Raw genomic sequence first — 21831 nt, forward strand, 5'->3', positions numbered from 1 at the left:
AGAGAACAAGGCATGCAGCAGGATGTACTTACGGAACTCACTGAAGTTACAGGCAGCAGTGGGACAGAGAGAAGGGAAAGAGGGGTGTTAGTAAATCTGGTTTTAAGAGCTGTGAGGCTTTATTAACCAGCCTGGATTCATGAACATGGAGCTGGTGCTGAGGAGAGGAGAGGAGCAAGGAGCAGCAGGCTGGCAGCTCTGGGCCATGAAGCAGCTCAGCATTTGCAGCCAGGCACCAGTAAGGCCTTTCTGTGGCTCCTCTGACATTCAGTGCTGCCACAAGCTCAGCTCCTTGCCTGTGTTATTAAACCTCTCCACTCACCTTTGGCTTCACCCCAAATTTTAGATACCTTTGAGATCTCAGCCCCTGAGTAAATCTGCCTGAACCAGGCCAAGGAGTTCAAAGGCTGGGGGAACGGGGGATGAGAAAAAGGACTATAAACGTGCTCTTTTCACTGGAAACCAGGCCAAACATCACATCTACTGGGAAGTGCTTATATCTCCTCACCATCAGAAATAAGCCTATCCCTGGGAAGCCACAGGAAAACATTCAGAACAGATATCACACACTCTGAGAACTTAAAGCTCTGAAGCAGCCATTTCCCATTTCCTTTTCCTCTGGCTCTTTCTCAGTGGAAGGAAAGAGAAAACCAGAGTATTTAGCAAAAAGATACCACAGGTTTAAAAATGAACAGTGAGAATATGTCTTGTAAGCAAAAATTCTCTTGTTATTTGAAAGCCACACATGCAGCATCCTAGGAAATATCCTGTGTAAGAGAATAAACAGGAAATAAAGGAGGCAATACAAGCACCTGGAGTGCTCAGGTTAACTCTAAACACAGGTTAACTCAGACACAGCTCCTTGCAACACAACTTTTAGTGCCCAAATCACAAACCATCCACACTCCTACCTCCACTGTGGCGAGACAGGTCCGGGAGGATGACACCAAAGTTATTATTTGTGCCTTCATGAACAATGGGATGCTTGGGGATTCCTGCAGGTGGAGATGGAGGCTGCGTGTTCTTCGAGGATGATGTTCTTTCTAAGAAGATTTGACAGACAGTACATCAGTGTAGGGCCTGCATAAGGAAACGCTCTTTGTCAATGCTCACTTGCTACTGTGCTGCCCTGGCTTCAAATCCCAGGCTGGACAGTCAGGAGAGCAATCAGGGAGAGATTTCCCACCCAGGCTGTGGGTGGGTGACTGTCCATGTGCAGCACTGACATCCACAGTGCTTGGTGGTGATGCTGCCAGCTCCTGCCTGTGCTGCCAAGCCCACTCATCACAACATCACCAGATGGAGAAAATTACTCACTGAAATCCATGCCTAGAGGAGGAGTAAAAATGCTGTGGAAGCAGCTGGAGCCAGCACACCAGGCTGAGAGGGCTTTTGGCTTCTAGCAGGATAGTGTGGAGCAGGGTGGGGTGGCAGTACTGACTCCCCTGAGTTTGCAGGGATTTATCACAGGACAGTGAAGAGGAAGCACCATCTGGGTTTATATGATGGGCTGTGACAAGTGGCTTTGCTGGTGTGAAGCTTTCTGAGCCCCCCAGTAAGCTGGGAGGGTTTGTAGGAGGAGGAATGTGAGTATGAACACCAGGATGTCTTTCACAGAAAAGAATGGGTGGAATGGGATTCTGCCACAGTTTGGTGCAATGCCCTGGGGGCTGTTTGAACCTGACACGTGGAGGAAGGTGGGGTGGAGGAATGTGCACCTGTGATGATAAAGGGAGGAGGTGCAGCACAAAAAATCAGGTAAATGTGGGGTGTTCTGCAGAGAATCCTCCTCAGACTCATCCTCTGAGGGTCTGTGCAAGGAGGGGATGGCTGAGAAGAGGCTGGGGATGGATGACTGTGGCCTCTCAAAATAGTGTTTGACCTCATTAGCACACAGTCCATGAAGGGGAGCAGAAGGACTCCTGTGTTAGAGGTTTCTTTGTGTAAGCAGGAGCCACAGAATCCTCATCTAGCATGCTGACAGATGCAGGTGAAGAATGAGGCTCCCTTTGGAGCAGGTGAGGGACCAGTCAGCCATACTGAACATTTCTGTGTGTCTGGCCAAGGGTGGTGCAGGCTGGGGCTGTGTCTGCTGGGCTGTGGAGGGCGAGTAGGCCAGCCAGGATTGGAGTTGTTGGGCAGGTTCCTGGGAGGGACCCAAAGTCCCTCATCAGGCAGAGATGTGCTGGGGGATGGGTAGGTCACAATTAGGGAGTTGTAGACTTTTTTTAACAGGGGAGAGATTTTCAGAGGTTTTGGGCCATCAGTTTTGTATCTGTTCATTGATAGAATGATGAGAAGGATGGTTGGGCAAAGGATCTAAGTATGTTTCACAAATTTCACTAAGACATGAAATTCTTTAAAAAAATTTAAGCTATCCTGTCCATCACAGAACTCCAGAAGGGTTTGAGTCAGAAGGAACCTTTAAGCTCACCTTGGTCAACACCCCCTCCCCTGGGCAGGGACACCTTCCACTGTCCCAGGTCCAAGGCCCATCCAACATGGCTTTGGACACTTCCAGAGAGGGGGCAGCCACAGCTTCTCTGGGCCAGGGCCTGCCCACCCTCTCTGGGAAGAATTTATTCCAAATATCCCATCTAACCCTACCCTCTGTCACTTAAAAGCCATTCTTGGACAGTAGTACAAAAAACATCTACTTGTTTGTGTGCTAAAGAGCACAGGCAGCAGCGTCCAAGCTTGGAAGAAAAAACGCTCTGATTAGGAATGTTGTGCTTGTTGCTGTCTGCACACAACTATCAGAACAGCTGGCTTGTGGTCAGCAGAGATTGTCACTGAGGTGTCTGCAAAGCAAACCAGGAACAGCTCTGTTGACACATGAAAACTCAGTGGTGCAGAGTTTCTTCTGTGATTAAAAATCTCAACAAGGACAGACTACGCCTGACTTTGCTCCTTAAAGTAAGAGAAACCTCACAGCACAAATCTTAACAATCACCCCAAAAATAACATTATCAAGCTTTTAATAACCTCTACTTACCAACAGCCTCACACTCATGGAAGTTTGCCCTCCAGCAATTTCAGCTATTAGAGGCTGTTCTTTAGCAAATAAATTGCAGAATATTTCACATATGGCTTAGCAGATGCCATGAAAGGACTGATGTCATTAAACAAATGTCTCTGGAAGGCCAGGACACAGGGCACATTGTGCTGCACCTACCCTTGCTGGTGCGGAACGTCAGCATGGCCGGCTGGCCCTCGCCCGCGGCGCTCCTGGCCACCATCAGCACCTCGTACAGGCTGGAGGGCTCCAGCTCGGTCAGGCGCAGCTCGTGCTCGCTGCCAGGCACCCGCACCGTGTGCCAGCCGCCCGCCGCGCTCACGCCGTCCTCCAGCTGCACACGGGGGAGCAAGGGAAACGGTCAGCATGGTGTGTACAGAACTGGGCACTGCTCACACCCTGCATCGTGCCCCAAAGCACCTCTGCTCCTCACCAAAACTGCTTTCCTACATTCACCTACACTTTGTCTCCAGCTGCTCACTAGGGAGAAACAGTCACAGCATGGCGTGCTCAGAATTGGGCAATGCTCACACCCTGCATCGTGCCCCAAAGCACCTCTGCTCCTCACCAAAACTGCTTTCCTGCATCTACCTACAGTTTGTTTCCAGCTGCACACGGGGGAGCAAGGGAAACGTCAGCACGGTGTGTACAGAACTGGGGGCTGCTCACATCCCCAAATGCCCCCCAATGTGCCTCTGCCCCTTGCCAAAACTTCTTCCTTACATTTACCTATGGTTTGTCTCCAGCTGCACACAGGAGAAACTGTCAGCACGGTGTGCTCGGAACTGGGGGCTGCTCACATCCCAAACTGCACCCCAAAGCCCCTCTGCTCCTCACCAAAACTGCTTTTCTGTATTTATGTATGGTTTGTCTCCAGCCGCACACAGGAGAAACTGTCACAGCATGCTTGGAACTGGGCACTGCTCACACCCCGCACTGCACCCCAAAACACCTCTGCCCCTCACCAAAACTGTTTTCCTATATTTACCTATGGCTTGTTTCTAAGTGCACACAAAGGAGAAACCATCAGTACAGCATGCTTGGATCTGGGGACTGCTCACAGCTTGAATCGCACCCCAAAGCACCTCTGCTCCTCACCACAACTCCTGCTGTTCTACATTCACCTATGGTTTGTCTCCAGGTGCTCACTAGGGAGAAACTGTCAGCACAGCATGATCAGAATGGGGGATTGCTGACACCCTGCATAACTCCACACACAGGCACCAAAGCACCTCTGCCCCTCACCAAAACTCCTGCTGTTCTACATTTGCCTACAGTTTGTCTCCAGCTGCTCACCAGGGAGAAACCATCAGCATGGCATGCTTGGAACTGGGCACTGCTCACACCCCGCACTGCACCCCAAAGCACCTCTGTGCCTCACCAAAACTCCAGCTGTTCTACATTCACCTATGGTTTGTCTCCAGCTGCAAACAGAAGAAACTGTCAGCATGGTGTGCTCGGAACTGGGAACTGCTCACACCCTGCATTGCACCCCAAAGCATGTCTGCTCCTCCGGCTGTTCTCCTGCATTCACCTATGGTTTGTCTCCAGTTGCACATAGGAGAAACTGTCAGCATGATGTGTACAGAACTGGGCACTGCTCACACTCCGAATCACACCCCAAAGCACCTCTGCTCCTCCCCAAAACTGCTTTCCTGCATTCACCTATGGTTTGTCTCCAGCTGCTCACTAGGGAGAAACGGTCACAGCATGCTTGGAACTGGGGACTGCTCACACCCCAAATTGCACCCCAAAGCACCTCTGCCCCTTGTCAAAACTCCTGTCCTACATTTACCTACGCCTTGTCTCCAAGTGCTTCTACTACAAATCAGCAGCCTTGCACCCATTTTCTCCTCTTGGAATAAGCACCATAACACTCCTTGGATAAACTTATTTCCCCTCTCCATGCACAGAGTTGGTTTTGACTGGTTTTTTTTCGTTTTCACTTGTGGCTAAAACTACTTTCCAAGCCTTCAGTCAGCCTTCAGCTGTGTGCTACTAAAGGGCTGGACCCAATACCCCCTGTACTTGCCCAGCTTCCCCTAAACTTCAGCATTTAAAAATATTTACTGGCTAAAATGGGCAACAAAACGCATGTCTTAGTTAAGGATGGCAAAAAAGTCAGCAGGGATATCAAAGATTTGAGTTTACCAATGCATGTTTCTTTTTTTTTAAAAGCAGAAACACTTTTTAACTTAGCAGTGAAAAATCAGTTCCGTTAAAGAAAAGAAAGACTTTCTGGGTAGTCTCTTAATGCTTGACCTTTGCAGGAAAACATTACCCCAAATCCCAAAGGAAAAGACAAAGATTCCATCAAAAATAAACTACTAAACAATATAAGACTTTAATAAAACATTGGAGGCAGATCTAAACGCTGTGGATTATCAAAGGTTATGCCAGAGGTCTTTGTTCAACTATTTTCTTCTACAGCAGCCACTCCAGGGCTTTTAATCCCCCAACTTTTTTTTTTTCCTCTATTAAAAGAGGGAAATCAATAAAATAATTTAATGACACAAAGAGAGCACCACCCTAAAAACCAGGATAAATTCAGTGCCGAGAAATGCATGAGTGAGCACATTTAACGTGGAAAGGATTGGTGTGACAGAAGGGAGAGCGTCAAAAAGGTCAAAAAAGCATTCAGAGCTTCCAGGGCTTATGTGAACCAACCGCCTTTGGATGAAAATTATCACCAACAAACTCTGGCACTTGGTTTTCAGGAACCAACAGGTCAAAACTCTAAGCATTCCCTCCAGGCTAAGACAAGATCAGGATGTAGAGGATTAAAAAGCTTATGAAAAATAAATCCAACAGCTTTGCCACGCAGAAAACTGGTTTGCTTGGAAGAACAGACGCAGGCATTGCTTGGTTCTGATTCTTGAATCACAGAACCTCCTGAGCTGAAGGTGGTCCACAAGGATCACAGAGTCCAACTCCTGGCTCTGCACACGAGACCCCAGGAATCCCACCATGTGATGTTAAGGAAAAGAGCTCAGTGTTGTCACACCATTTTTAATGCCACAGTAGGTACTGCCCTGCAAATTTCAGTTCACTTTCATATTGGATAACTTCGGTTTAATTAAGTCCTTTTGGGACCCAGAGCAGCAAACTCAGTGATGCACTAAGGTAAAACTCAGCTTCCCTTCTGCTCTCACACACAGATCCAAGCTGGCTCACTTTTAAATGCATTTTTAACCTCACTGACTGCACACAACATGCCCTGGAGCCCCATTCTCCATAATGACACTTGTAAAGAACAGAAAAGCTTGGATAAATCTCACTTTTAAAACTAGACAGAGCAGTGTATTGGTGACAATGTCAGCCATCCCTCAAACAAGCTGTGTGAGCACAGGAATATTGTGCTTCAGCTGTGTGTGTGACATTGTGCTTCAGACACTGTGTTCTGCCTGGCCTGAGCCCATGTCCTGGTTCACACCAGTGTGGAGACAGAGAAGCATGCCAAACCTCTGCCTTGGAGAGATGTCCCTTCAGTGGGCTGTGATAACATCATCTCCACCCTCCTGGGCTGAGGAACCCTCCTTGGTCATGGCGAGTTCCCACCACACTTTGGATCCCATGTAGATTTTGTGAAACCCAATGGTTTTTCCCCCTTTGTACCACCCCACTTTTCCCCATAAAAACCCCAGCTTCTGCCCTGTTTGGGAGGCAGTTGTCATCCCTGACCTCCTTCAGAGGATTGCTGGAATAAAGAAAGGAACTCTGTGGAACTGCTACACAGAGCTCCTGTCTCTTCGTCCCTGTATTGGCCTAGGGACACCTTGCAAGGCAGAGGTGAAATGACTGCTGAGAGCTGAAATCCCTGCTCAGAGCTGAAATCACTGCTAAGAGGTGAAATCACTCAGAGCTGAAATCCTGGCTAAGAGGTGCAATCCCTGCTAAGAGGTGAAATCCCTGCTAAGAGCTGAGCTGCCTGGCCCTTGCTGAGGTTACCCAGTGGCTGCAGGACTGCCTGAGACCCCTAGAAGCCGTCTCCTGCAGGATCTCTCCCTGGGAATGTTGCATTGTCCGGGTTGAGCCCTCATACCCCTGAGCAGCCACCACACCCACCAGCCCTGCTGCTCCTTGTGAAACCCACAGCTCGGCGGTGCATCCCCGCGCGGGGCTGGGCGGGGCTGGGCCCGGTACCTTGCGGTATTTGACAAAGTAGGCGTTGATGGGCAGGCCCCCGGCGCGGCCCGGCCGCCACACCAGGCTGTACGAGTCGGGCTTGGGCGTCTGAGGGGGGCTCAGGATGATGGGAGCCTCGGGCGGCGCCGCGGCGCTCGACGCCTTCTCCACGGCGGCCGCGTCCACAGCAGATTTTGTCGGAGGCGAGCTTGAAAATGCCACTTCTGCACCAAAATCGCCGCCGCTCTCGTCGCTCTGGGCAAGCTCCAGAGGAGCTGTTTCTCCTGCTCCCGTGCCAGCTGCTGAAGGAACTGCAAAGGGAGGGTCTGGTTACATCCCCACCATGACGTGCGTTCGCCCCGCGCCGAGGGGACGCTAAATCATTTCAGAGTGACATTTCCAAACAAGCCCTGCTGCAAAACGCCAGGTCCAGAGGTGCCCACACAGGTCTGAGCCTGGTGCCAAGCTGCGGCCTGGGTGTTTTTTCAGGGCACAGCAGTGGGGTTCGGTTTGTTTTGTTTGGTTTGGTGTTTTTTTCACAGTAGAAAAGAGAGAAAACCTGAAACTCAAGGTCTACAGGCACAGTTTGACCGTATCTCCACTAAATTAAGTCATGGCAATGCATGTTAAAAGAAATAAATAAGTATATAGCTAAATTTGTGAGACAAACCGAGTAATTTGTATGTCGTTGTACAAGGAACTTTTCATGGCCTGCACTGGCATGCACACAAGAGGACATTCTCCTACCCCAGTTTCTGAGGTTTTAGCTGTAATTTAGAGAAGCTTTGAAAGCTGTACAACTCAACTACTTCATTTGAAAATTTATGCTGAGAATAAACTCAGTTTACAGGAAGATCTACATGCAATTTAATACCAACGCATTTCAAGAAATCCTTCTCCAGCCTCCTCCATCCTATTTACTTTTGCTGGTATGAAAAAGAAATCTATATAGTATCAGTACTCTAAAAGAGGCCACAAGACAAAAAAAAAAAAAAAAAGCCCTGTTTGGCTGATGCAGGGCTCGTCAGAATTCCAGGCAGGAAAATGGTGGCAGGTTGGACATGTGAGATTATCCAGGACAAGAAAACATCAGTACTTAAAGCAAGAAGGTTTGGGAAGCAGCACAGCTCCTCGAGGCTGCACACGGCAGCAGTGGGACAGCCAGATGTTCGGAGCCCTGTCCGTCCTTTCAGATTTGTGTAGGTTTATGTTACGTGCCGGGGTCTGGAAGGGGAAGGGAATGAAGGGAACTTGGTTTACAAAACAAACAAATTCCTTGGTAATGTAAAGCCTAGGCAGTGTTAGCCTGGCTGACTCAGATTCCTTCAAACCTCCATTAAAATACCAGCAGCAAGTGTGGCTGCTATTTTTGGCCACTTTTTAAAAAGCTGGGAAGGAAAGTTCTCTTTTCAAATTGAAGCCATGCTCTCGGCAAGCATTCCTTGTTTGTTTCTTCTCATTTATTTAGCAATACCACAAAATTCAGAGACAGGAAGAAGGCAACAACGTGGGGAGGATGTCCCCAAAGCCCAGATGGTCCTAAAATGCCAGACACTCCCAGAACAATCCCTGAGTGAAAGGGTATCTCTGCTGTCAGTGGAGCAGCGGGAAGGGCGTGATATTGGAAACAAATGGGAGGAGGTGGAAGGCCCTCAGCGCTGTGGTGGACCCCGAGGACGTGGGTGGGCATGGTTTGGTGCCTGCTGGCACTGGGGAGTGGACTCTTGGAGTGGAGGATGAGTTGTGGTTTCAGCTGGTGACAGCAGACCCACAGCCAGCGCTGTGTTTATTGCTGCAGGAGGGGAGTCGTCAACAACTGCCGGGTTTGTTGTATTTTTGCTTTGGAAAACAAGCCCCGGGTAACAATTCCCATTGAGTAATTCACATCAAAGCTCTTTCTGCAAAGTTTCTGGTATAATTACTACCCATATAACCCAGCACATCAGCTTTCTCTCTGCTGCTGTGTCATTATGCAACTTTTTTTGGCTGTTGCTCTCAGTGCCATCCCTTCCTCCTTCGCCACGGAGATTTTTCTTCCTCAGCTTCCCAATCTAACTGGAAACACCAGCAGCACTGAGCTGAGTCAGGCCAAAGGCTGCATGCACCCAAAATCCTGATCCCATCAGCAAGTGGAGAAGGACTGAATGACCCAAATTTGGGCATTAAAAGAATTGTATTCATAGAATCTTAGAATGATTTGGGTTGCAAGGGACTTTAAAGGCCATTGAGTTCCACCCCACTGCCATGGCCAGGGACACCTTCCACTATCTCAAGTTGCTCCAAGCCCTGTCCAACCCTTGGACACTCCCAGGGATGGGGCAGCCACAGCTGCTCTGTGGCCTCACCACCCTCATAGGGAGGAATTTCTTCCCAATATCCCATCTAACCCTGCCCTCTGGCAGTGTGAAACCACTCCCCCTTGTCCTGTCACTCCAGGTTTGTACAAAAACCTTCTCCAGCTCTCTTAGGCATGAGAAGGGGGTCCAGGATCTCCCCAGATCCTTCTCTTCTCCAGGATCAACCATCCCAACTCTCCCAGCCTGGCTCCAACTCACACATTCCATAATGCCTAGCACTCTGTTGCTCGCTGTTGTTTCTCCCCTTCAGCTGCCTCATTTTGAAGCGGAAGAGCTCTCACTTTTCCAGCCTCTCCTCCTGCAGAAACCCTTCCCCACCTGCTGTGTTTCACAGCACCTTTGCTTGTTCTCCTGCTCCCTCCTGCCCAGGGTACAGCCAGCAGCTCTGGGTTTTATCTCTGCTGTGCAAACAGGTCACATTCCCAGGCACTTCCTCCCTGCTCCTTTCACAGCCAGACGATCCTCCCTCTTTCCAAGCTCCCCAAACACCTCAGCACAGGCTGGGGAAGCCCTCTGAAAACCTGAACACAGCACATCACTGAGGTCACCACACCTGGCACGTGTTTCAAATCACATTAGAGCTTCTCTAAGGTTTCTGTAGGAGCAATCCAGCCTGTTTATCCCTGAAACACCCACCTGTGTATACTAAATGCTCCTTCTGTTTTTCTCTCCCTCTCCTGCTACTCAAACTGCCTGCAGTGTATTTTTCTCCTTCAATTCCATTACATGAAGTAATTTTTGAGATTTAACCTTGTGTTCAGTAGCTCTGGGAAGCTCCTGCAACTGTCTAAAAAAGACCCAAAAAAGGGAGGGCCGTGGGTACACGGTCCTGAGGCATCATTTTACATTTTGGTGGTTTCTCACTATGATGGCAGCTGAAGTTGTCCTGCCCACTGTTAGACCATGCAATGAATCACAGCCTGGAACAGATCCAGCAGAATTAAAAAAAAAAAGGATATATTTTTCAGCCAAATGGACTCTCTTACTGTGTGCTGGGACAAGGCAAATTACAGGACCAGGTATTGAAGCTGAGAGGTGTTTAAGCTGATCCTTCTGCTGAAGCAATGGAATCCCAGCTGAAGTCATTCAGGTGCTTCGGAAGTGTTACCTGGCAGGAATTCTTCATTAAACAGCTGAGTGTCTGAGCATGTCTTTGGCAAGGCTGGGAGCTGCTCTAAACCCCTAACAGCTCCCAGAAAGTCCTCAGAGACTTTTATATCAAAACCAAATGCCTTAACCACCCTCTGCACCATAATCAGCAGCCAGTACAACGTATTAGAAACCGATAAAAGTTAATAAACAAAGCATTAAAATGGAACTCACTGCCATAAAATTCTGAGGCAAAGCACTGGGATTTTTCTCTTTAACACAGGCTGAATTCTGGGATGATATTTAGTTTCGTTTTTCCACTCAGCAAGGTCCAAAAATAACTGATTTATAAAACTACATGATGGGATCACTTTCTTGAGGTTTCTTCTTTCTTTTTTTCCCCTAAGTGAACATTTAAGCATCTTTTTATGTTATTTACAGGAGTTTTAAACTCTAACCAAAGAACTTTAAATACGGGGCCACATATTAAATCCCACTAACCTGAAATCTCCCTGGCATTCAGCTAAATTAACTGAGGCAAGGTGCTGAAAGAGCTGAGAAACTTAAGTAACTTCATGTAACTAAAAATCTGAATCTGGGTTCTTGTGAAGGGAACTTGGGAGAGTTCAAACCTGTTATTAATGTCACATAATATTCCAATGTGAGGAAAGGCTCTTTCCCATTTTGCCTTAGTGTAAGTACTGTCTTTTCCTAGTAGCAATTTCAAGAAATAAATAAAAAATACCACCTTTGCAGGAAATGCACTTGTAGAAAATTCTCAAAACCTGACAGAAGGCTGTATCTGTATGTAGACATTGAGACAAGAAATGTTGACTTAAAAATGCTATGGAATGGGACAGATATTGCTGAGAGAGAAATGGAAATAGAAACAAGTTTTAAAGAATGGTTTTGTAAAAAAGACTAGATACTTTGGAGAAACAGAGAAATAGAAATAGAGAAATAGAACTATGAAAGATGTATTGTATTAGGACCTGTGAGGGGTAATTGTAGATGATTTGCTTTAAGGCATGAAAGGCTTTTCATCCCCTCAGCTGCCCCATCTCTGAGTCAGAAAAGGGCTTAGTCTGACACACCCTCAGGTAGTTTTTTTCACACAGAAGATGCTAAGCCCATGCAATGCACACAGCATTCCTCCTTTACCTGAGGTGGGATGGAGGAATTGCTCCATGAAGACAACTAAAACATCTCTGCTTCCTTCCCCTGAGACTCCACCCCACCCGCCTGCCCCGCATTTCTTATCCTGAGGCATTTCTCACTCAAATCAGGGAGCCGAGAGGGAAGGCAGGGGCTGTAACTCACTGACACTGAGGAAGGCAGGGGCAGTAACTGAGCGACAGTGAGGAAGGCAGGGGCGACACTGAGGAAGGCAGGGCAGTAACTCAGCGACAGTGAGGAAGGAAGGCAGGGGCAGTAACTCAGCGACAGTGAGGAAGGAAGGCAGGGGCAGTAACTCACCGACAGTGAGGAAGGCAGGGGCAGTAACTCACCGACAGTGAGGAAGGCAGTGGCCAGGGCAGAGCCGTGCTCGTTGCTGGCCTCGCAGCGCAGCCGCCCGGCGCGCTCAGCGCTGACGTTCCGCAGGCGCAGGGAGCCCCAGCCCGCCCGGGGCACCGAGGGGCACCGGGGCTCAGGCCCTGCTGGGGGAGGGCTCTGTGCTCCAGCGGGGAGCCCCTGGCTGATCTCGAGGCCTCTGCTGTCGTACCAGCGGATCACAGGAGCGGGCAGGCCCGTGGCGTTGCAGGACAGGGTCACATCCCCACCGGCCACCACGGTGGTGTTGGCTGGGGAGGAGATGATGATGGGGACGGAGTCTTTGTCTGGGGGAAACACAACCAAAGGATGAATTCAACTAAGGCATATGACACTTAATGCCAGAACAAGTCAATACAATTTAAAACATCACACTTTAACAAATAATCCTTCTCTACAAAGCACCTCTAGACTTCCCATCCAGACTGAAGAGATCAGCACAGACTCCACCTCAGAGAACGCTGATAAAAACCTACACTCAAACTGCGCTTTAAATTCTCCAAATGACAAGGACTTGACTGTCAGTGAGGAACACAGTGCAGGCAAGACTGGCTTAGTCCACTCCACACACACAGAGACCACGAAATCTCTGCTCAGCCAGGCTCTGCACAGCTCACACCAACCATGACTGGTCCAGAGAAGGTTCAAAGCTTCAGCTATGCATGACAGGGAGAGAATGGGGACAGCAACAGCCTTGTGCCAGCAGAAATCAACTTCTCTGGGTATTAGAAGGTATCTTAGAGAGAAAAGAGATCAAAAAGACTGCTGGAACCTGATCCTGCCAATCTGATAGAGGGGAAGTGTGCATTAACCCCAAACCTGATGATTGTTGTGTAAACTTGATTATGGAACAGGCTTAACTACTCAGCAGCCAATACTACTAAGAGTACCAGCTCACCCAGCACAACAGGATCCTGATTCCATTTAAGAATAAATCCCATCAAGTCCAATCATAAGCTGATTTGATTGCATCTGATAATCCAGGTTTTAAGTATCAAGTAGCCACACTACCCCAGAAATCCCTGCATCTCTTAAAGTCCAGCTGAAAGCACCTTCTTTGTAAGATTAGTGATCAGAAACAAATTAATACATAATCTAGGGGAAAAAAAATACCACAACAGAATAAAGGTTAAAGTATAAATGCTTAATGTGAGCTCTCGAGGGCTGCAAGTGCTCCTACCTGGCTGGACCCGGAGCCTCCCCGTGGACTGCACAAACCCAATGCCATTGTTTCCCACACACTGGTACACGCCAGAGTCCGCCAGGGTGACCCCGCAGATGCTCAGGTGGTTTCCTGTGAGGAGGTGCCGCGGGGAGGGCCCGAGAGGAGCCGCGTTGTGCAGCCAGGTGAGGGCGGGAGCGGGGCTGCCCCCGGCCTCGCACCACAAATGGACGCTCGCCCCCGCGGCCACCGTCTGGTCCTGCAGCCCCCTGGAGAGCGAGGCAGGCTCTGCAAAGGGAAATGATTCCGCATAAATGACTTAAGCTAAATCCTGAAAAAACTGCTGTAAAACATTACACAGGCTTATCACATCCAAAGGCTGAACAAGTACCACAGGCTGCACAGCCCGAAGCTGGTTTTCCCACACATGGGCTTATTTGAATGGGTTCTCCCTTTTATTTCAACAGCCACATGTTTGCAGTAATCTTGTAAATAAAAGACTTCTATTTTCAAAACAATTAATTAGTGACATCCCCCAAGAAGAGGTGTGTTGTGCATCAACACCCTGTTTTCTGAGTAACTCAAACACACACATTTTAAAACCCAAACAAAATCTGTCACAAATGCAGAAAAATTCAAATACTAGGAAAATCTGCTACAATGGAAAGGGGAGGTGAGGAATAACTAGCAGCCAAACAAAAGAGGCCAAATTTATGAATATGTTTCTTTTGCTTTTGTTGATGTTTTCATCCAAACATATCACCTTCCCTCACCAGTTTTTGTTCACATAGAACCTCAAAAGAAGCAAATCTGGTCCCTGGCACATTACTGACACCAGCACTCTGTAGGAAAATAAATGGATCAGTTCTTTCCCTGGAGTTTGTTATCCTTCACTATTTCATTATTTCAGACTGCAAATGGCTTGAAGAGATAAATAATTACGGGTTTTAACTTGGGAGAAATGATGGGACACAGTCATTATAAAGAGATCTGTATTCTTTATTTTAATATGCTTAAGGTTGAGCAAGAATGCAAGGCTGTTTGGAAGCAGATGCCAAAACTAGCAGGTATACGAAGGGTATATTTGTTGCCTGGATGTGAAAATATCTTTAATTCTTACCAAGTACAGTAAGCGAATAGTTAACATATTTCACTGCTCCAGAGTCACTTCCCAGCAGGCAGGAGTAATTCCCAGCATCAGATGGCTCCAGCCTGTCGGTGACCAGGTGGGAGTGCAGCAGCCTCCACCTGCCCGTCCTCAGCGCGTCCCGGCCGTCCTTCACCCAGCGCGTGGGGGCTGGAGCTGCCCCGCTGACCACACACTCCAGGGTCAGGGCGCTGTGCTGGGGCACTGCCAGGCTCTGGGCAGCCAGCGGGTGGAGGATGTGGGAGCCACCTGAAGAAGGGCCTGCAGGAAAGGAGATGAATCGTGGAATAGAATCACAGAATGGTTTGGGCTTCTGGGCACCTTCCTCTAGACTGGGTTGTTTCAAGCCCTGTCCATCCTGGCCTTGAACACTTCCAGGGATGGGACAGCCACAGCTTCTCTTGGCAGCGAGACTCACAGGGCCTCATCACCCTCAGAGGGACCCAATATCTAATCTAAACTCTCCATCAGTGCCATTTCCCCCTGTCCATGTCACTCCAGGCCCTCTCGCACCTGGTCACCTTCCACTCGACTGCGTTGTTCCAAGCCCTGTCCATCCTGGCCTTGAACACTTCCAGGGATGGGACAGCCACAGCTTCTCTTGGCAGAGAGACTCAGAGTCTCACCACCCTCACAGGGACCCCGTATCTAATCTAAACCTACTCTCCATCAGTGCCATTCCTCCCTGTCCTGTCACTCCAGGCCCTCTCCCTCCATTTTTCTTGTAGGCTCCCTTCAGTACTGGAAGATCACAATTAGGTCACCCCTAAACCTTCTATTTTACAGGCTGAACTATCCCAATTATCTTAGCTTTTCCTTGCAGGGGAACCAACCAAGCTTTTAAACCACATCCTCCCATCCCATTCTCTGTCTTCCTCCCTCCTCTGTCTTCCTCTTTCAAACACTGCACTAGGGACTGAGCATGATGTTGTAACACTTCCAGAAGTCCTGCTCCAAAAGAGATTTGGGGACAGAAGTATTAGCAGTGTTCCCTTTCCAAAGGTGACTGCCTGGGATTTGAAAAGCCATGCTGCTCCTCCACAGTGAGGGGAAATAAGAACTGAATGTGCAAAGAATGCAGGAGAAATCTTGCATACCGTGGTGTTGGAGGCACTGATAGGCCCTTGCTAAAAGGGATGTTATTTATTCTGTTTGAGCTGTATTAATTCTGGAAAGTTGAACTCAATACTCACGTGTGACTGTGAGCTTCCGTGCAGTGAGCTCTACTCTGAGGTCGTGAGTAACTGGGTTGTATGCTGCACACCTGTAGGACCCTTTGTCTTCTAAAGATACATTCAAAATTTGCAGGTTTCCAGATGGAAGAATTAGGTAGTTGTCTGAACAAGAGGGGAAGGTGAAAAGAGGATTAAATTTAATTTAGTTTCAAAAGATGTCTTCCTTTTTTGTAATTTTTAAATTAATTTGTCAGCTATACCTATTTATTCTAAATACAGAATCAAAAAGAAATCCCCATGCAAAGGAGACTCATTTCCAAGGGTAGGTTTAGATAAAGTAATTTGAACAGGAAGTTCTACAACTTTCCAGAGGAGTGTTTTTCCTTTAGGTTCAAATAAAAAACTCCAGGCAAGCTTTTGTTGGGTACTTATATTGCACAAAACACCTCACCTGTTGATTGTTCCAGCCACTTCCCCCGCACTTGGAAGCGAACCTGTGCTTTGGGGTGACTTTCTGGCACCTGGCACCTGATGAGAGCTGTGCCTCCTTCCTCTGCTTCAACAACAGCCGTCCCCAAGGCATCAAAGTCACCTAAACCTGGAGAGAGTTGGAACAGGGTAAGAGCAGCCACGGCCTGGGAGAGGGGAAGGGCAGCAAGCTCAGTGTTTGTGTTCACAATACAGTTGGTTTCATGCTGATTATCTTTTCTGCTGTAGCTTTAGGACATTCACATCAACAGGCCTGGTCTATCCTGCAGCCCATAACACCATAAACCCTCCTTATCCACTTCCTTACTACAAAAAGCTTTTACCTGGGAAGAGTGAGGAGAAAAAATAATGTCTATATCCCCCTCAACTGCTCCCAGAAAAGCCAGCAGAGACACTGGAAAGGCTGCAGGACTCCTCACACACTCTGCGGGCACTACAGAAGACAATTCACACTGACAGCAGGAAACCCATCCATAAAAACATGGAATTGTCTTTCTGGGATGATAATGAGGCAGGCAGAGAGCTCCCAGTACCCTCCTGTGTGCTGCCAAACCTCCAAGGCAGGAGTGAAGTGTGAAAGCTGCTCTTCTACTCCCTCCATGTTCAAACTTCTTTGAGGCTGTGAAGTTTTCTTATGTTGGCCACCCTTGGAGCTCTCTTGAGAGGGACTGGCCATGGGTCAGTACTTTACCAAAACACTTATAAGAATTTTCCTCCCAAGGGGATTTTGGACATGCTCCATAGATGAGGGACCCTTCCAGGGAAATCACTCAAACCCTGCTTGACAAAGACCTGATTCAGACAGCCCACAGATCCCAGGCACACAAACCACACTCGTGCAGGAATATTGCACTCCCATTCTCAGCACTGCACTGTCCTTTCCCTGTGGAAGATATTGTCCTTCCTCTTCCAAATCCCTGGAGGTCACACAATTTACAGATCAAGCATCAAGGCAAAGGCTGATCAGAAGAACCAGTGCAACTGAGAGAAGGGAAGCTGTCCCTAAGAGCTTCCCTAAGAGGTGAGAAGACTGTCCCCACCTGAAGAACATCAATATTGGTTTGATCAAATCAATTCCCAATTGTGGCAACAATTCCCACAGATTTCTCCTCAACTCTTACACTTCTACAATGGTGTGGGAGCTCAGCTGCTCCTTCAACATCCTTTGTGAAGGGAAGCATTTGGGAATCTTGTATTTTCAGGCCAATTCATGGAAATGAATTATTATTTCATTGAATAACATTTGTGTTTGCTGAAGGAGACCCTTGAGATCCTTCAACTCAAAGTGAGGCTGACACCAACACTAAATCCATCAGGTCTGGTTTGGTGTAGCTGAGGCTTTAAAAGCCTCCAAGGATGGGGATCCACAAGCTTTCTGGGGAATCTGCTCCAGGGCTGCATCTCCTGACAGGTCTCAGATGACGTAATTTAAAAAAAAGGCAAGAAGCGTCCAATCCATCATATTGTCCCAGAACATTTTGATCTAAAAGTCAAAGGACAAGCCATAAAGCCAGCTGAGGACTGGCAGGGAGCAAAGAACAGGAAGGCAGATGAACTTACTGGCCATGGACACGGAGGCCGGCCGGCTCAGCACGGCGCCCACGCCGCTGCTCGCCACGCACTGGTAGCGCCCACACCTTGCTGGGCTCAGGGACACGATTGTCAGAGATCCTGCCTGCATCTCCACCTCTCCCACCCTGCTCTTCAGAGGCTCCCCATTGAACAGCCAGGAAATGTGAGCTGAGGAGGGCTCGGCAGAGCAGCGGAGCTGGACGGGCTCACCAGGCTTCTGGACAGTAGATGAGGGCTCAGAAATAAAACGGGGAGTTAGATCTAAAAGGAAAAACATACATATATTGAGTTAGAGACCAGAATTTTGCATGGACATAGGTGATCAGGTTAACAATGTGTTGACTGGAAGGAAAGACTCACCATATAAAGGGACTCTAAACTCTGAGTGATACTCAAGCAAGTGTTGCCTTCTCCTTGGCAAGAGGAACTCAGGAGAGATTCCTGCTCGCTCTCACATGCTGGGAAAACTTCAAGATTCAAACCCCACAAAGGGGGTAACAACAATTAAATGGAGGTAGGTGCAGTAAGGGGGAGGTACATCCCCAAGTGAGCACAAGGCACAGGCATCACACTTGCCAGGGCCAGCAAAAATTGCAATCCCAGTGGATTTATCCAGAGGAAAACAGCAGCCATCACCTGAAGAGATGGAGCACAGGAACACGCAGCTGTAGCTGATCTGTCCCATATGAAGCAGGCCTGGACGTGACTTTTAAAATGCTAGAAATGGCAGGAGCCTGCCAGGTATTTACACAGAACCGTCTCCGAGTCTGCAGAACTAATTAAAAATAGCCGGATAAAAAAAAAAGCTGGACGAACAGCAAAGGCTCTTGCTAATTCCAAATACATGGACTTCATCAGGACAAGGATGATGAATTGGGCATCCATTATCTTTACTGAGTAAAGATGAACAGAAACAGGAAGAGCTGCTAATAAATAAAAGGTTCAATTCCACAGAACTTGGTTATGAGAATCCATTTATTTGCCAAAAGAAAATTCCTGCTTGTTGGAAGAGATTTTTTCCTATCCTGGCCAATGAAACATTGGGAAGTATTTCCATTTGTTTTCTATTGAATTCTCCACTAAAGATTTTGCATGAAGGAAGCAAGAGAAAAGGCAATTAACACCAGTAATATTTAATTGGTTAGCAATATAAATTAGGAGAAAAAACTAAATTAAAAATAGACACATTGGCAGGGAAAAACAACTTCTATTTTGTAAAGGATCTTAAGGAATTCCAGATAGTACGGGTCAAGATGATATTAAATGACATCCAAGTCAGAGACAGTTTTCTTATAGGTGGGGCCCTGGGTTCATGCTTTTCTTCTCAAGTCAGTCCATCCCAGCTCTGGTTATGAGTTTCAGATGAGAGACTGCACATTTTTAACTGAACCATAAACTATCTGCATAAACATAAAATAAAACTGGAAATTAAAGTGTGGCTTCACTTAACAAAAAAAGATGAAATCCATAAAAATGGTATCCAAGCATTTCGCAGGACTCCAGATGTCCATTTTTAGCTTTTAATTAGAAAACTGTTTTTCCTATTAGTTCAGTTTGAATTTCCAGGGATAAGAGGGAAGCACTGACCTTTCAGTTTGCTTGCCACCAATTATTATGAAATCATACTGCTACTTTCATCTTCGCCCCTGCCCTCACTTCTGACACCAACGCTGCACTTCGCGTAAAAGGCAAAATTGGTAGCAGTGACCCTGCAGCTGGAATTTATCTCCTATGACTGCTTGAAAAATAAAATTTATCCCATTTGCTCATAACGATTGGCTATGAAGTGCTAAAAGTAGTAAAAGCTTCTTTTTTGTGTGGTTACGTTAAGACAAGCTGACTACACAGAGCAGATGTGTCAATTAAAACCATGCCTCTTCTTTTTTTTAACACCAGAGCTGTTCCAAGTGCAGCCACGCATCAGCTTTCGGATTTCAAAGGGCTGATTCCCCTCTCCCCCTGAAAACCCAAACCCCTCCCAGCCCCTGGGAACACAAGATGCACTGCGTGCAGCAGAACCGGCGTCCAGCTGAATCCATGGAGATCCCAAGGAACAAACCCACGTATCCCAGAGTTTTCCATGTTCTGGTGCTTGTCCTGAGCCAAGTTTTCACAAGCAAAGTCATATTGAGTGTTAAGGCTGTGTTTCAGTGCTCTATGCTTCCTTAAAGCAGCTTATTGACAATATCCAGTAAAGTTGGCCACTTTGAAATGCGCTGCCAAGCCTTGTTTGTTCCAAAGTTTGAGCCCAACCCCAAAACCTCCAAGTCCCCAGCTTGGTGAGGCCTTACCTGTGCTGGTGACAGTGACAAGGCTGGTGGCAGCGATGAGGAGCAGTGCCTGGAAGCGCCCAGGGGCTGGATGCATAGCGCCAGATTATCCAAATTGAAAGCCCAAAGCTCCAGACTAAGACGAGGCACGGAAACAACTACAAAACAAACAGGCACATGTCTACTGTGAGCTTCAGGAGTTTGTCTTTTAACTCCCTTACAACAAAGTGTTGGGGGTTTAAAGGGAAGAAAAAAAAAAAAAAGCACAACCAGGAAACAGCTAATATTCTTTGCAATATAGAAACCATCTGTAAAAGTGAGTTAGAGCTGAACTTCACTGTGGTTCCAAGTACTATTCTTAATGTAAGAGTTTTTCCACAGCTGGGGCATGAGGCGTCCGCATTGAACCGCTGTGCCTTGATAAATTAGACTCCGTTCCACCCAGAGGAGCTGGAGTCCAAAGTAAACAGCTTATCTATTGGAGATAATATTGTTTGCAAACAATAATCATTTGACCATCTATCATCAGGCCGCACTTGTTTTACAAGTTTCCATGAATCTACTGCCGCGATGCCGCTACCGCTCTCAATTGCTCTAAACCTGCTCACTGAAACCTGTCATCTGCTGGCTGCTTCTGCTGGGCTTTACAGGCAAACCATAGCAAGGAAAAAACACCAACATTAGTCTCACTCTCATCTATATTCCTAAAAAAATGGTGCTTCCTCCTATATCCTTTTGTGGCATGCATTATATCCACTTTTATCTCCATAGCTGCTTCTAGAGAGAGCAGTTCTTTCCTTGGCCGTATCACACTCGACCATTCAGCTGTGTGAGATCTCACTTTCATCATCAAAAATAAAAAATACATCATGAAACCAGCAAAACACAAACTAAGTATGATCCCAGAGGTCGGTGCCAACCTAAATCACTCTACAATAAATTGTTAAACCAGCAAGATACAAACTAAATCATGGAACCAGCAACAGAACTTGCCCGAGGTGAGTCTCAGGAACGGTGTTTCTGACACTCTGAGTCTCAATCAAACACTGGTTTCTCCAAGAAAACAATAAATCCACAGCTGTCATTCATGCAAATGTCCAACTGGCCTTGTGTAATGCCATGATGGATAAGATCTGAGCTCATTTAGCACAGTTACTTCATTTATCAGCCTGGCCATACAATTCCACTGCTGATAACACTCAACGTAGACTTTAAACATCTCATCTATCAGCTGTGTATATAAACATGTATCCAACACACACACAATAACTGGGAATTTTACTGTCTTACTCAGCACAGAAACAAGTGCAGCAATACACATGCTTGGTAGGAATAGGTCCCAGTTTATTGAGTGTTCATAGAGCCAGTTGCTTTCCAAGCTGGATCCAGATATCAACAGCAAAATTATTCCTGTGGTTTATTTTAAAATAACCATATTTTATCATCACAGCATCACTGTAAAGTATATATGCAAATGAAGCATCGGGAAAAGCCTCCAATCATAATTAAATAATCACTCTGGATTTTATGGAGCTGTTTGCCCACAAACTGCACTCTGGGTTACACTGACAGCTTGAGAGGGCAGCAAGAAACGCTGTCGAGTTCTGCTCCCGTTTCTGGGCAGTTTTATCTGATCCGCCAAATTTCTTTCAGCTGTTGGGAAGACCCAGCGATCCCGTGGCCCAGGCTGGTTCCCCAGGCGAGCCGGGGCTGCTCTGGGAAGCCACAGATGGCAGAAGAGCCCAGCTGTGCCGAAGGGGTTGGTTTATTTGAATTCTCCCTCGGTTCAAGGGCAGGAGCGCCGCTCCACCAGCGCAGGCAGAGGACAAAGTAAACACCCAGAGAACTTGTTAACATCAAACACTTTGCTGAAGAGGG

The 21831-nt window shown here is 47.3% G+C and overlaps 1 protein-coding gene across 3 annotated transcripts in view; it reads right to left on the reverse strand.

The window, feature by feature from the left end:
• Positions 1-21831, reverse strand: part of CDON (cell adhesion associated, oncogene regulated) — a 61222-nt gene that overhangs the window by 20686 nt on the left and 18705 nt on the right. For all 3 annotated transcript variants that reach the window (XM_074559665.1, XM_074559664.1, XM_074559666.1), the window contains 10 exons: positions 19975-20111; positions 17672-17944; positions 16074-16220; positions 15641-15784; positions 14421-14708; positions 13319-13588; positions 12096-12425; positions 7160-7452; positions 3176-3350; positions 912-1043 (listed from right to left, as the gene is read on the reverse strand). In XM_074559665.1, coding sequence (XP_074415766.1) covers positions 912-1043; positions 3176-3350; positions 7160-7452; positions 12096-12425; positions 13319-13588; positions 14421-14708; positions 15641-15784; positions 16074-16220; positions 17672-17944; positions 19975-20050 — 2128 coding nt within the window. In that variant the 5' untranslated portion in view covers positions 20051-20111. The remainder of the gene's footprint in view (positions 1-911; positions 1044-3175; positions 3351-7159; positions 7453-12095; positions 12426-13318; positions 13589-14420; positions 14709-15640; positions 15785-16073; positions 16221-17671; positions 17945-19974; positions 20112-21831) is intronic.

This window comes from Zonotrichia albicollis, chromosome 27 (assembly GCF_047830755.1).
Source record: "Zonotrichia albicollis isolate bZonAlb1 chromosome 27, bZonAlb1.hap1, whole genome shotgun sequence".
In the NCBI taxonomy this organism is placed as follows: domain Eukaryota; kingdom Metazoa; phylum Chordata; class Aves; order Passeriformes; family Passerellidae; genus Zonotrichia; species Zonotrichia albicollis.